General features: G+C 62.0%; 1 protein-coding gene across 2 annotated transcripts; it reads left to right on the forward strand.

Annotated features, from left to right (window-relative positions):
• The first annotated feature begins 8,961 nt into the window (after window positions 1-8,961).
• PHLDA3 (pleckstrin homology like domain family A member 3) lies at window positions 8,962-14,908 on the forward strand. Of its 2 annotated transcripts, XR_008200736.1 has the most exons (3): window positions 8,962-9,372; window positions 10,595-10,741; window positions 14,533-14,908. XR_008200736.1 is itself a non-coding variant. In XM_052653899.1 (2 exons), the coding sequence occupies exon 1, from the start codon at window positions 8,962-8,964 to the stop codon at window positions 9,331-9,333; it is 372 nt and encodes a 123-aa protein (XP_052509859.1). In that variant the 3' UTR covers window positions 9,334-9,372; window positions 10,595-11,847. The 2 variants fall into 2 exon arrangements, 1 of the variants encoding a protein (XP_052509859.1); XM_052653899.1 differs by lacking the exon at window positions 14,533-14,908 and having other exon boundaries at window positions 10,595-11,847.
• Window positions 14,909-15,182: the final 274 nt, after the last annotated feature.

Consider the following 15,182-nt stretch of genomic DNA (forward strand, 5'->3'; position numbering starts at 1 on the left):
CGCTGGCCGGGGCTGAGGGGTGCAGAGGCAGGGCACTCATCCTGCTTCTGAGCGAGAACTAGGAAGGGAGAGTCTGGGACAACAGAGTCTGAAACGGAGTGGGGCAGACGCCTCTGGACCACGAAGCCAGAGACCAGTCCTCCGCCTTTGGCCTAGGGCACAGCGGGTTCCCCCCATCCTGCCAGGCCGCACGGAGGGGCCCCTCAGCTGACCCCAGGTGGAGGGCACTTCTCTTTCCCCCGTCAGTAGTGGAGAGGAGCCAGATCGCTCTGCCCACATTTTCCCCGGAGAGTTCAGCTAGACACCCTTGACCTGGGGTCTGCCTTGCCAGCGTCTGAACACGCCTGAGCCGCCTTCTTCGCCACTTTATAGCAGGGGCTCCCCCATCCGCTTTCCAATACCACGCCTCTCCTTCTTGTCGTCAGAATGGCTCTCTACAACATTCTGCTTGGAGTCCCTCCCTCCTTTTGCCCTGAGACGACTTAGGCTCTTTCTCCAATGCCCTCTGCTCTCTGGGCTGTCACCGGAATCACCTTTCAAGGTCTGTTCACGATGATGTAGGTTTTTTCCTAGCAGACTTCCCCAGACCTCTCCAGCCTCTACCCATCACCCAGTTCCAAAGCCACTTTCACAGTGTTAGGTATTTGTTACAGCAGCACCCCACTCGTGGCACCAGTTTCTGCCTTGGTCTGTTCAGGCTGTTGTAACAGAATGCCACAGTCCAGAGGTGGGGCTTGAGGGGGCTTCTTAACAACAGAACTTTACTCCTTCCAGTTCTGGAGGCTGGGAGTCCAAGGCCAAGGTGCCAGTGGGTTCAGTGTCTGGGGAGAGCCCGCCTGCTGGTTCACAGACACGTCACCTTACAAGGGGGCGGGGGCTCTGGCTTCTCAGGAGGCACTAATTCCACCCACCAGGGCCCCTCCCTCAAGCCCTAACCACCTCCCAAAGGCTCCATCTCCTAACGCCATCCCCTTGGGGATCAGCATTTTAACATATGAGTTCCGGTCTCCTTGACCAAGTCCACGGACACGTGAACTGCATGAGCTCGTCTGAGGGCTGCCTGTCTCGTGTTGGGGGCTGGGCTCCTCTGCCCACACCGTGGATTTACAAAACAAGAGCAGCTGCTTTAATAAGAGCAAGTCTGTGCATCACGTCCATAGGACAGACCCAGGGGAGGCCTTGACGGAACCCCAACCCCGACTCTGGGAAAGGGTCTAAACATACAGGACTGGTTTAAGACCAGTCAGTGCTGCAGAGTGCAGGGAGTGCAAGGTGAGGCCCCGGGCGAGATGCCCTCATCCTGACACTTCCACTCTGTGCAGCCCAGGATGCGGTCGGCCGGATATCTTCCCAGAAGGGTGTGCACATTGGGTATCGGGGTGGGGTGGGGATGGATAGTTCCGCGAACAGATCACCAGCACGGGCTCTGGGAGGGCCCACAGGAACAGCTGGGTGGGGCGTCTGGGCCCCAAAGCTGGGGACAGGCTGCCCTCTGCTGGAGCCGCAGCAGAAGCCCGTCGGCCAGCCTCCAACACCAGCTGCAAGCTTGGGACCACCTGTCACCCAAAGCAGCCTCGGTGGGGAGGATGCTGGACGCACCTCCAGGGAATGAAGCTGGGATAAGGCAGAGGCTGTTCCCAGAGGCTGGTTGCTGGCCTGGAAGCCCCTAAGGACAGCGTGGGGCGGGTGGACGAGGCCCGCCTGATGTGAGTGAGGCCAGGCCCCCTAAAACTGAGTCCCCCTGCCGGGTTCATGATGAATCTCTCTACCCACCACCTTATTCCCTTTCTTGCCAGGACTGAGAGGTATCAAAGCCCAGGGGGTGCTGAGACCAAACAGGACCCGCAGGGCCCTCCCAGTACACCCCCTCCCAGTCCCCCGTTTCCTGTCTGCAGAGAAAGCCTTTGTCTCCTGGGTCCTCCCTGATTCCTGAGTCAAGGGCAAAGCAGAAACCACCCCCTTGGAGAAGACCCCCCTGCCAAGGCCAGCTCCCGGTTCCCAATTGTGGGCACTCCGTGGGTTTCATTCCATGTCCTGGGCACTTAGTGCCTCGGCCTCTGTGAAGGCCTTAAATGCGTTCACCCCTCTGGGGCGGGCGCTGTCATAACTGCCATTTACAGATGATCCGACTGAAGCCAAGAACCAAACAGTGGCTCGGGCCCTGGCTCAAGGTAAACAGCAGAGCAGGACAGAGGCCGGTGCTGGCCCGCCTGCCGCACCACGTACCTGACGCTCTTCCTTTGCCGCCGTGGGCCGGGTGGTGCGGAGCAGGGCGGTGCCTGCTGTCTTACCCTGTGTACTTGGCACAGGTCTGGGTGCTGTCTGACTTGACCCCTCCATCAGCAGTAAGCAGAGGTCACGTTACCCCTTTATCCTACAAGAGGAACCCGAGAAGTAGTGACTGTGTAAGTGACATGTATTCAAAGGCACTGCCAGTGGCGGAACCAAGGCTGGAACCAGCGGTGTGACCCTGGGCCCGCCTCCTCCCCCGGGCGTCAGCCTCTCCCTTGTGAATGGAGATGTGACCTCGATTAAGTCCACAGAAGTGCTCCTCAGGCCTGAGAACCTACTGGGGATCTTGCGAAGCTGAGACTCCAGCTCGGCGGTTGGGTGGGGCCTGAGACCCAGCACCTCCTGTGGGCTCCCAGGGGAGGGAGGTGCTGTGGCTGTGGCTTCCAGGCCATCCTGGGCAGTTGGGCACTTGCCAGCTCTGATGTTCTGCATTTATGGGCCTGGGGAGCCTCCTCCCAGAGGCCATGGAGGTTCTGGAGGCTGGTAATGGTGACTAAAGTGCTTAGTGGGCATTTTCTGCCCCAGCTGAGCCCCTGGCCCTTCCACTCTGTGACCTCATCCTGACCCTCTGGAGGGCTCAAGCGCTGGATCCTGGGCCACTCCCACTCAGGGTTACTCCTCCCGGCCCCCTGCTCACCCTGTTCCCTGGCAGAACACAGCTCACACCCAGGGCCCACACCGATGCTCCTCTCCACGGACCTCCGTAGGATCACATTCACGAACACGCCAGGAGCTTCCTCCCTCCCCCAGCTCCCCCACCTCCTCACTTCTCCTGGACCTCAGCCCCAGGCTGGACAGCTACAGCTGTCTCTGACTGATCTTGACAAAGGCACCTGTAGAAACCTCTCACTTATCAAGTGATAAAGGTGAAAATTCATAATCCTCACTACGCAATGTTGGAAATGCAAAGGCAATCAGGGAAAACGGTCCTCTCGTGTAGAAGGAACTTGTGGGGACCTGGGTTCCTTCCCCTCCATCACCCCCAGCCATGTCAAGTCCATGAACCGGCTGCCCTTTAGGCGGAGACGTAAGAGCTGCCCGCTGGTGCAGAAAGTACCAGGGCGGGACGGGGACTTCCAGTCTCTGGGACAGACCCTGCACATGGCCAGGGGGAAGGCTGCGGGGCCCTGTCCCCCTCCCTCTTCTGGGTGCAAATGTGTGTGAGCCAAGACCAAGCTGAGCAACTTGTTTCTGGGGCTGGGGGACTGGAGGGGTGGAAGAAGACACTTTCTTATCTTGAACTCTTTTTTGGTTGCTGTGGACCATTTTTAAAGTCTTAATTGAATTTGTTACAATATTGCTTTTGTTTGTCATGTGGGATCTTAGTTCCCTGACCAGGGATCTTTCAACCACACCCTCCACACTGGAAGGTGGAGCCTGACCGCCGGACAAGGAAGTCTCTGTCCTGAATCTTCTGCAGCGGCAGTGCGCCCGGGTGTTGCTCTCATTCCAGACCCAACAGCATTGTGAAAGGCAGTGAAAAACACAGCTAGAAGCCGGCGACGCGCCCGAGTTTGCCCAGCAGTGCCGGCAGGCTGGCTGCGGCCTCTGGGTCCCTGGGCAGTGGCCAGGCTTCTGACAGGGTCGCCTGGACCCGGGGCCCCGAGGGTGAGCTGCTCCGGGCTCCTCTGGCAGGGGCACCCAGATACCACAGCAACGTGGGAAAGGTGAAGCCTGAGGGCAGCCTCCGCCCGACCCAAGCGGGGATCAAACGCTTCAAGCCCAGACTCGGTGATCAGAGAGGAGCAGTGGGTGCTCTTGAGAGGAAAGGGAGCCTGGGTGAGTCAGGAAAGTCACTGGGTCGGAAAGCGATTAAAGGGTGAGCGTGGGAGGGGATTTCCACGGAGAGTGCCCGGCCCGGAGCAAGTCCAGGCGGGCCAGCTGCAGGCTGTGGCCCTCCTGAGGGCTGTTGTAATGCTGCCCGTAAAACCCAGATCCGTGGAGACTTGAGCCCTTGATCTGGTTTCTTTTTTCTTATGTTGCCCTTTAGAAAAACGGATCCGAGGAAACCCCAAAGCTCTAAAACAAAGCACTCTCCATCAAACGGGTGTGAGCAGTCAGGAGACCTCTCTGGGAGAGGCCAGCTGGGGGTGTCCCCAGATGGGTGGGCTTGGGGGGACCCGGCTGCGAGGTGACCCACCTTCCTCCCCATCCTGGGGCTGCGGAGTAGACTGTGGGGGAGAAGACTCGCCCCTGCCGTCTCTCCAGAAGGACGACAGCGCCTCCCCCAAGACAACGCCGGACACCGGAGGCTGAGGTTAGAGAGGAGCGCACTCGTCCCAGGTGCCACGTATCTGGTGTCGCGTGTCCACCACTCCAGACTGCTCTGATCGCCCCTGTGACCATCTAGGGGCTGTTACTGTCATTTTAAATAACATGGCGGGACCGCGCTCTATCAGTCCACTTACTCTAGTTGGTGTGTACTGCCTCCTGATAATGAGAGAGTGGGAAATTCTGGTGTTATCTTTCTTCCTTCCAATTTTTGTTGGTTCCATTTCCGTTTTATCCCGTCACTCAGCAGCTGAGGCCCTACTGTGTGCCAGACGACATGCTGGGTCCACAGGATCAAGAAAACACACAGAACTCCCGGCTGGTGTGGGGTCTGCGTTCTAGTAGAGAGGGTGGATAGTAAGTAAGGAAAACATCAAGACTTTCAGAGAGAAATCAGGCAGGGAAGGAGATACAGTGTGAGTGTGTATGTGAGAGAGAGAGAGAGCATGAATGTGTGTCTGTGTGACTGTGTCTGTGTGACTGTGTGCCTTTGTGTCTATGAGTGTGACTGTGTGTGTGTGAGTGGGACTGTGTGGCGCGGTTTCAGCAGGGTGGTGAGACAACCTCCCAGAGAAGGTGCTGCCTGAGTACAGAGCTGTGTGAGGGGAGGAGACAAACCCCGAGATGCTGGGGCCGGGGGGGGGGCCCGCGGTCCCGGTGGGGAGGAGCTGTGACCCTGGGGGAGGGCTGGTGAGGAGGCCTGCGGGCTGAGAGGGGCGGGGGTCACGTCAGGGAGAAAGAGGCAGCTCCCCAGGGGTGCGTCACAGGCTGCAGGCTCTGAAGAGTTATAAGCAAGGGGGAGACTTCTGCTGCCGTCAGTTTAAGTTTCTACGGTGTTGATATACATCATCTTCGTAAATCAAGTAATCTCCAGTGCTTGTTCTACGGAGTGAGCCTCACAATCAACGGGCACTAAAGTGAATTTACAATAAGATTAAGTAAATACTGTGGGAAACAGCAGAGATTTTACTCTCTGGCCCTGTTCTTGCCTCCAGCCCGCCTCGTCCCATCTTCCCTTCCCTTCCATTCCAGGCAGTCCCCTGGAGTGGACCAGATGCCCTGCAGCTCAGAGCATCTCTAGGCTGCTGGTCCCTGGACCGTTTTGCAGTCCAGCTATTGCAGCTGCTGCAGACGGGTGGACAAACGGAGCAGACCAGCTCCCCTGGGGGAGTGGGTGCCTACAGAGGGCAAGGGGCTGGCACGTGGGGACGTTCTGTGCAGCAGGCCTGCGTCGGGTCAGGTACAGCACTGAGGGAGTGTGCCCAGGACCCAGCCAGGCCGCAGCAGCTGAGAGCCAGCGCTGTGCCCAGGGCTGTGTTCCCTGGGGTGCTGTTCCCGGGAGTGGGGTCCAGAAGCTCTGGAAGGCAAGGGGTGTCAGCACTAGCCCCCTGCCCCTCTGGAGCCGTCGGAGGCTCAAGTAATCCAGCTGGGGTCTGAACCTCTCCCAGATGGGGCCACCAGCAGAGATCAGCTCTGGGAAAAGGTTTAGAGTGAGCCTTCTCTCCTCATCCCTGACAGACACGGAGGGCAGGACTCCCAGGTCCTGAGGATCTATGCAGGACCCTGGGAGCTGTGGGCTGGGAACCGAGGCTTAGCTGCCAATGACCTGCCGTTTCCACAACAGGGGATGCCCTGCTGAGTTCCCTCCCGTGGCCCTCCCTTTACCCCAGTGCTCCTGTCTTTTTCCAGCCCGTACTCCTGTGTCCAAAGGCCTGGCGTTTCTCCACTCAGTCAGCAGGAGAGTGGGGGTGGTTGGTTCCCACGTAAAAGGAAAGCTGTGTCCCCAGATGCCGACACAGGGGCGGTCCTCTCAGCCACCGCAGTCTCACCCAGCTTTGTCATTTAGAAGCTGTGCGACTTCATCTAGGTTGCTCCGCCTCTGATCTCATGGGTCAAGAGACTCAAAGACACGTGAGGGTGCTCTGCTAACGTTTAAAGCCCGCACGTTTGTAAAATCACCTGGGTCTGGAGAGAGCACCAGTGTGTCCCAGGCCTGGAGAGGGAGGGGTGACCGCCAGAAACCAGCTGGAGCGGAGCTGGTCTGGAGCTAGCTGCTCAGGAGGATTCCAGATTATGCAGGTCTCGGTGCCCCGGGAGACGCCTCTGCAGGACCGGGGTCAGGGCCTGGGCGGGGCCAGGGAGCCCCAGGAGGGTGTGGCCGGCAGACAGGCTGAGCCCTGGGCTCCCGAAGGCCAGCCGTGGTGCTCACTTGAGCTCCCCACTCTGCCGCCTCAGACGGTACCAGTCTCGATGGCCTCTCTCCTCTCTCGGCCGACCACGCCCTTTCCGGGACGGTTGGGGGCTAGCTGGCCCGCATGCGCAGGTGGGCGTGCGCGTGCGAGTCTCCTGTGCATGCGGGCTGCAGAGCTTTGGGTGGGAGGTGGCAGCCCCTGACCTGGACGCTGTGTGGGGGTTGCCCCCCTCCCTTGGACACGCTCTGTTCCCGTTAGACTCAGTGTCACCGGGCAGGAGGGTGCAAACACAGGGCGTGAGCACACCGTCATTGCTGCATGTCGCGATTCCCGCAGTGACCCACTGTGAACAAGGCTAAGCACAGGCCCTAAGAGACCGGAAGCCCTGGGGAACGCGCCAACATGGGGTGGCTTGATGACCCAGGAGAGCCTAGTCTCCGGGTTCCCATCTTCTTCTGAAGTTAGTAAAAGTGGGGGAAGGAGTGGAATGACTTTTTCTTTCAATTAATTTTTTGGGCAGCGTCATGCAGGCAATGGCACTCCACTCCAGTACTCTTGCCTGGAAAGTCCCATGGGCGGAGGAGCCTGGTGGGCTGCGGTCCATGGGGTGGCTAAGAGTCGGCCGCGCCTGAGCAACTTCACTTTTCACTTTCATGCATTGGAGAAGAAAATGGCAACCCACTCCAGTGTTCTTGCCTGGAGAATCCCAGGGACGGGGGAGCCTGGTGGGCTGCCGTCTATGGGGTCGCAGAGAGTCGGACACGCCTGAAGCGACTCAGCAGCAGCAGCACGCACGTTGTGGAATCTTAATTCCCTGACAGAGGCCCCTGGAGTCCTAACGACTGGGCCGCCAGGGAATTCCCTGGAATACTTCCTGAGCCTCCTTCCCGTGCTGTCACAGATGTTATCTTGCGCATTAGAGTTGCCTGAGATCAGAGCCAATTAACCCTCCCGCTTGACAGATGAGGAAATTGAAAGATAATGAAAGTGGGCAGGATTCAACCAAGGGGAGGAGTTGGGGTCGCAGAGCTGGACAGGGCTGAGCCACTGAACGCCAGCAGCAACCGCAAAGGTGGTGTCCACGGGAGGCTCTCCAGGCGGCAGAGAGAGGGGAGCCTTCAGCCGAGATGGGGGTGGGGGTGGGGGACGGCGACCTAAGCCTGGGGGAAGAGGCAACAGGCCCCGTCGGCCACGCCTGGCTCCCCCGGGGCCCCGGTCTACGTGGGCTGAGCGCGGCCCTGTCAGGGGCGGTCCCAGGTCCGGTGCAGACGCGGCCCTTCCTCCTCCCCCGGGAGGGGAGGCTGAGGGGCCCCAGGTTCCTGCCATCTAAACCACACCGGGATGGAGGCAGGCGCGGGAGGGTGGGCTGTCCAAGCAGAGACCGCTGTGGGCAGCCTGTCTGGGGCCCCCACACGGAGAAATCTGCCCAAGGGGGAGGAACCCAGCTTAGCCTGATCCGCCCTCGCCCTCCCCCAACCCCGCCCAAACCCCAGAACCATCTTCATTTTTGATTGCGCAATGCCAAGGGGCAACTGGCCAAGCGAGGAAAGGGGTCAGAAGCTGGGGCAGGGTTCCTGTGGCCTGGGAAGCTCCAGCAGCTGTCTGGCAACACCCCCACCCCCGGCAAGATCCAGCCGTGCCGGTGGGCGACCACGAAACAGGCCCCTCCCAAGCAGCTAGGCCTCTAGTCTAGACGACCACCCCTCCTTCCCCTTCCCCCCCCCCCCCCCCGCCCCGAGTCCAAGGCCCGGAGGTCCCCGGGAGCGGCGGACTAAAGGCCCGAAGGCCCGAGCGGTGGGACAGCAGCCCCTCGGACCCCCGGCCCCACGCCCAAAACCCGCAGGGTGACCGCGCCCCGCCCCCGGGCGGGCCGGGCGCGCCGGGGAGCGGAGGGCGGGCCGCGCGCGCCGGGGAGCGGAGGGCGGGCCGCGCGCGCTGGAATGCGCGGCGGCGCAGGAGGCAGGGGGCGGCGCCGGACATGTGAGGGCACATCCCGCGAGCGACGGCCCGGCGCGCAGACGGCCCAGGAAGGAGCAGGCGAGCGGGCTGCCGGGCTCGGGGGCTCTGGGGCCCGGGGCCGGGGCGGCGCGGCGCGGAGCGGCGGCCAGGACCGAGGCGGGGCCCGACAGGCACCAGGCGCGCCGGCCGGGCGGCGGGCAGAGCCGGCGGGGCGCAGCGCGGCCTGGCCGCGGTCCCGCGCGCGCCCATGGCGGCGGCGGTGCTCCGGGAGGGCGTGCTGGAGAAGCGCAGCGGCGGGCTGCTGCAGCAGTGGAAACGCAAGCGCTGCGTGCTCACCGAGCGCGGGCTGCAGCTCTTCGAGGCCAAGGGCGCGGGCGGCCGGCCCAAGGAGCTCAGCTTCGCCCGCATCAAGGCCGTGGAGTGCGTGGAGAGCACCGGCCGCCACACCTACTTCACGCTGGTGACCGAGGGCGGCGGCGAGATCGACTTCCGCTGCCCGCCGGAGGACCCGGGCTGGAATGCGCAGATCACCCTCGGCCTGGTCAAGTTCAAGAACCAGCAGGCCATCCAGACGGTGCGCGCCCGGCAGAGCCTCGGGGCCGGGGCGCTGGTGTCCTAGAGCGCGGGGCCGCGCCTGGCCTGCCCGAGGTCGTGTCAGGTGAGCCCCCGGGTCCGAGCCCCCCTCCTCTCTGGCCCTCCTGTCGCCTCTTTTCCCTCCGGAGGAAATGGGGCCCCCAACCTGCGAGCCCCCTCCAGGCTGGGCCGTCCGAGGGCCAGCGGGAAGGGAGAAACCTGGGGGAGCGCCCAGGAGTCCAGCCTGGAGCCGAACGCCGGCCTCCCCTGGGCGCCGGCGGGCCGACTGTGACCTCCCTGTCCGAGAGGCTGGCTCTGCCCTGACTCCGGGAGGAGGCTGGCGGACAGGCGCGGGGCCTCCACCCCTGCCAGGGCGGGGCTCCTGGGCTGAGGGAGCCGGGTCGGGGTGGGACAGAGAGGGATGGGCTTACCCCCACTTTCTGCTGGGATGACTGTCGCCCTCGAGTTGGAGCGTGGAATTGTGGCAGGAAGACTCCCTCAGCGGCAGGGTGCTCAGGGTTGGCATGGGAACCAAGAAGCCAGGAATCCCCAGATGGGACTTTGGCAGGGGCTGGGCTGGACCTGGGACCCCCACTACCTGTGCTCAGGGCGAGGTCTGTCGGGGGTGGGGGTGGGGCGGTCCTAGGGCTGAGCTGTTTGGGAAACCAGATTTGGGAGGTTTGCAGGCAGGCCACTCCTGCCTGGGGAGGTGGGCCTGTCCACCTGCCCCTGGTGTCCAGCATGTGGGCTGGGCTGAGAAGGGGGCTGGAGGAAGGGTTGGGGCCCTGGTGGTGGGTGGAATGGGCCACGATTTGTTATTTGTGATGCCTTGATCTTCCGTGGGCCGTAGGGCAGGGGCAGGGGCAGGCCTATGGTCAGGAAAGCTGGGCAGGGACCAGGGCAGGGACCAGGGCAGAACCAGAAGCCCTGGCTTCCCCTGCCTGGGCCCTCCCGTGGGAACCAGGAGCAGGCTGAGGAAGGGTCTAGTTTGTCTTTCTCAAAGGAAACTGACGTTCCCCCACCGACCCCCAAGCCCGGCCCACCCATTGACGGCCTCTCACTGCGGTGGGGGGCCGTATGCAGTGGGGGGCCCTGAGCGGCTGGCTGACAGGCAGACCCCAGGCCTTTGAGCTGGTTCTCTTTGGTGCCCCTGGCCTCAGGGACCGGAGGGAGCAACTCTCTGCGGAGGTCACGGGGGTGTTCTCCTGAAATGCGGGAGCAGGTCTGGGGACTCTCCGTAAGCAGCTCCTGTGGGCACGCTCCCCACCGCACCTGCTTCTGCCCTGACGGCTGTGCTTCCTCTCCAGCTTCTGGGCCCCCATCGGCTCTCGGGACGTGACTGCTCCTGACTGTGCTCCGGGTGGCGAGGCTGCAGCTGCGGACACCCCCGTGGAGGAGGCGTTGGAGTCATGGGTCAGCTGGAGCCAGCGAGGAGGGGGACGGCCACGGGGGAGGTGAGGATGAGGATTCGGCCCCAGGCGCTCAGGATCTCAGGATGTGCCCGTCCCAGGCCCAGCCTCTGAGCTCCAGCAAAGCCCCCACCCGCTACGGCCCTGCTGTCTACGCTGCAGTCTGTCCGCCTCAGGCTTGATGCTGTGCCTGCAGGAGGGCGGCCCCCCAGGAGCGCTGAGCCAGCACCTGAGGACCCGAGAGGCCCGCCTGGGGACCACGAGACGAACCCCCGGGCTCAGCTCTGGATTCACCTCAGTGGGGGTAGCTGATGGGCCTGAGGCCCACTCTTGGGGTCGTCTGCTGCTTGGGTCCTTTTCGGGACCCCCACCCCTCCAGGCCTCTCTTTGCACACTTCTTCCCCCCTCCTGCCCATCTTCCCCGCACTGCCGTGCCAGGCCTGGAGGTGGTGGGGTGGGTAGAGGCTCAGCCATTACCATTTCACACCTGTCCCAGAATCTGATACCCTGCAGAGGGCAGTGACCACACTGTTCTCCAAGTGAGAGTCTTTCCCACAAAGACCTGGTATTGGGAACATCCCTCTCCTCGCCTCCACTTTCCCAAGCTAAACCCTATCCTGAAATCTCCAGCCTGGGGAGGCCGAGACCCTGCAGCCCAGAGAACACAGCCTCAGAGGTGCTGGCGGAGGGACCCTGGGGCCTGCACGGGCCACTTTGGCCTCTGCTGTCCTCCTGGGAGGCAGCCGTGTCTCCCCAGCGGGGCTCGTCCCTTCGTCACCCACACACTTGGGCCTGCTCCGCTGATATCAGAAGTCTTCTGGCTTAAAAGGAATCGTTTCAGCAGCAGAGAAACGGAGGTGGAGACAGCGCTGCCCTGAGTGACACAGAGACGGCCCGTTGGCTGACCCACGTCCGGCCTGCCCTGTTGCTGTGTGGCGGCTTCAGGGTCCGATGGGGCAGGGAGGCTGAGTGTCCACCTAAGGAGCCCGGAAGCCGCTTCCAACCCTCTTGCTCCCCACAGGCTCCTCCTCCCATCCGGTCACGACCCCTGTCCTTTGTCCCCATCCCCCAGAGCCCTCTGCAGCTTCTCGTTTCTCTAATATGTGAACCTCATCTTACAGTTGAATAAGAACCTACAAGGCACAAAGGCAGTTTTACAGACGCCTCGTTTGTGCTCTCATGAGGCTGTCCACCCAGCCCATGATGCCGATAAGCACCCCGCCTGGGCCGGCTCGCGCTGTGATCAGCCAGTGGTGTCTGCCATGAGCCTCCGGAGACAGTGTGGAGGCCGACAGCTCTGTGTGTGGGTGGAGGGTGAGAGACCTTGGTGTTGCCACTGGGTCCTGGACTCAGGGAAAGCTATGTGAAAGTCTTGGCTTCATTCTGCCATATCTTCTAAGATAGATCCTGGCTCTTTCCAGCAAACCGAGGGAGGTGTCCAGACACTCGGAAACGGGAACGTGTTTGGGAGCAGATGGGATCAGGGTGTGGGACACGCTCGTCTGGCAAGCACGAGCCTCTTGCAGGCAGGCCTAGGGGGGGTGGAGATGGAGCACCTGGCCTGAGCGGGATCCAGGGGGCGAGCGGTTGCTGCTGTGCCCTTGAGGGGCAGGTGCCGCGGGGGGTGCCATCCCGGGAGGCTGGCTGTGAAGGGTAGTGAGGGGCACAGCTGGTGGCGGGGGCCTTCAGCTCCTGGCCCTCTCTGCTCTTGGGGAACACCACCCTGTCGGCTCCAAGTAGCCTTTGGTTCTTGTCCAAGCCCACTTGGGCTGCTCCCTTCGTAGGAGGTCCCGGCCCCTGTGAAGTGCGGCTGTGGGTCCCAGCTCGGAGTATGCCGGCGCAGCTGGTGGGTGTCTGGAAGGGGAGAAGCACTAGGAACCCCGGAGGGGGTGGGACTCAGACCTTGCTGGGGAAGAAGGCCCTCTCCCTGGGATCAGGGGTACCCTCATGCTCTGCCAAGGGGAGGAGCCTGGGCCCCGTGGCAACCCCCAGGAGTGCTCAGCTGCACCGCTGATTGCTGATGGGGTCAGGGGCCCCCGGCCGCACCCTACAGACAGGCACGGAGTGGAAAACCCTTGCTTACAGGAGGCCTGGGTGGGGCTCTTGCCAATCTGCTTGCCCGGCCTCCCTGGCCTCCTCCCTGCCAACCCCTGAGTCATCAGTGGGAAAGTGAGGCAGGGCGAGTCCTTGCAGGCGGGGGTGGGGGTGGCTCTGTTCAGGTGAGCAGGGTTGGGTGGAGGCTCAGACAAGAGCCAGCCTGTGGCGGGGACTGGGGGTGGCGCCTGGGAGCCTCAGAGGGAGCGGGCATTGCGCCACGACCCGGAGGCCCTCTCGCAGAGCTGGGGGTGCAGAGGCACCTTGGCAGTGTGCCCACCAGGCCCGGTGCAGGGGCCCTGGCAGACCCTGGGCTGCTGGAGTGTACCGCCTGGGACGTGGCTCACCCTCCCGACTAGAACCTTCCCTGGTGCCCGGAGGATGTTCTGGCCCCCGGGAGGCGCGCCCTCCACAGTCAGGCACCTCCTGTATCCACCCCCATGCCCCCAGCTGGGACCCCTGCGCAGGACAGGCGGGGGCCCTTGTACCCCCACTGCCCCCCGCCCTGGAGTCTCTCCCTGCTCCTCGGCCACATCCCCCCCGTCGCCGCTGGGGACGGCCATTCCTGCCGTTCGTGCGCGCCGCTGAGTCCCTGGGACTCAGTAGGTGCCTTGTTATCTTGACGGTGACTGAGCTGACTGACTCCACGGGCCCACGTCAGCACAGGGGAGTCATCCAGCCACGGAGGCTGTGGATTCAGAAACAGGTTATGTGACCTGCTAGGCATCCCAGTGGCTCACCAGGGGCGGGACCTGGATGTGTGCCCTGAGTCCACGCCAGACGAGCCCTTCTTGTGGGGTTAGCAGGTGCGTGGCTGGGGAGAGGGGCTCGCAGAGCAGAGGCTGGGGGCTGAGAAGGGGCGTCAGGGGGCCTGTGTGGAGGGCGCTCGCAGACGGAGGCTGCAGCCAGGCCTTGACACAGCACTGGGTCCAACTCCAGGAGGGGACCAGCAAGGGGCCCCTCCACTTGGGAGGGTCTGTGAGCCCCCAGGGGCAGCCCTGGGCAGGACCCCCTGGGGCAGCAGAGGGGCCTGGGGCAGGGCAGGGCGCGTCCTGTGTTGGCTCCAATGCTCCGTCTCACGACCTGGGCACAGGGCCCATCTTGAGGGTGAGGCCTGGGCTCTGCTGATGGACCCTGTGCTGTGCAGCCTGCTCCTGAGACCCACAGGGGGGCCACCTGCTGCCGGGGTGAGCGGGGACTCCTCTGGTTTCAGCACTGAAAGCTCTGTGTCCCCAGAACGCCCCGGGCCCTCGGGCCGTCAGTCACCTCCCTCCCGCACTGCCCAGGGTCAGGAAGCGCGGCCCCCCACCTTTCCTGATTTCAGCTGTCAGGCCCGCCCTTGGCCCCCGCGGAGTCCTGGGCTGTGAGCTGCGGGGCAGGGGCCCAGGGCACTGTCACCCCAGCCCTGGCCAGCCGTGCGTCCTGCATCCTCAGGACACAGACTCCTGGCCACGGGGAGGAGGGGGTGTCCCCAGGCTGCCCAGCCGGCTCTGCTTCTGCTTCAGCAGCGCTGTGCCTGCCCCCCGGGTTCTGCCTCCCAGAGGTCAGGGGATGCAGGGGAGGTGTGGCCAGGGCAGAGGCGCCAGGGCTCGGCCAGGGGAGCTGGTGCCGAGCGCGGGCGCAGCAGGGAGGACCGAGGAGGTGCTGCTCTGGGCTGCTGCCTGGCTCTGCTCCTTCCTCCAGGCAAGCGGGAGCCTCTGCAGAGCTGCTGTTCTTGCACGTAACCCTTTATTTCATTACAGACGTACGTTCGCTGAGGCAAATATGAAAGGATAGACAGTTATGAAGAAGGAAGCATCACCGCGGTGTTGCCATCCTTCAGAGATCACTTTTGTTAGTGTTTCGCGGTATTTCCCTTCCATCTACTCTTCTGTAAATGTACGTGATACTTAACTATCACATGGTTTGTAGCATGTAACTACTTTTCACACACAGGGTCATGCTGTGTGTACCCCACATCTTCATTTTTATGTATAATCCACTGTGTTACGAGGCCGTGACGTTAAGTATTTTAACGCCTGTGTGTTTATCATCTACTGTTTATTTGCCATCCAGCCCCTCCACGCCCTTTTATTAGTGTTTATCTCAGTGTATATAAGGATGCAATGAACATTTGCCTATTTGAATCTCTCTGTGTCTCTGGATGTTTCTTTCTGAGAATATTCTTTTTTAATTTAAATTTTCTTTAAAAAAAATTGAAGTGCTTGAAGTACACTTTTGAAGTGCATTCTCTTAAAAAATTACGTTTCAGGTGTAAAATATAGTGACTCACAATTTTCAAAAGTTATACGCCATTTATAGTTACTATGAAATATTGGCTCTATTCCTTATTGTGTGTATATCCTGGTAGCTTATCTATTTTATGCGTAGTCGCTCAGCCCTCTTCTTCCCC

This window comes from Budorcas taxicolor, chromosome 16, assembly GCF_023091745.1.
Source record: "Budorcas taxicolor isolate Tak-1 chromosome 16, Takin1.1, whole genome shotgun sequence".
Taxonomy (NCBI): domain Eukaryota; kingdom Metazoa; phylum Chordata; class Mammalia; order Artiodactyla; family Bovidae; genus Budorcas; species Budorcas taxicolor.

Excerpts from the sequence above, each read along its gene's own strand:
- PHLDA3 (XM_052653899.1), top strand. The coding sequence starts at position 8,962 with ATGGCGGCGGCGGTGCTCCGGGAGGGCGTGCTGGAGAAGCGCAGCGGC.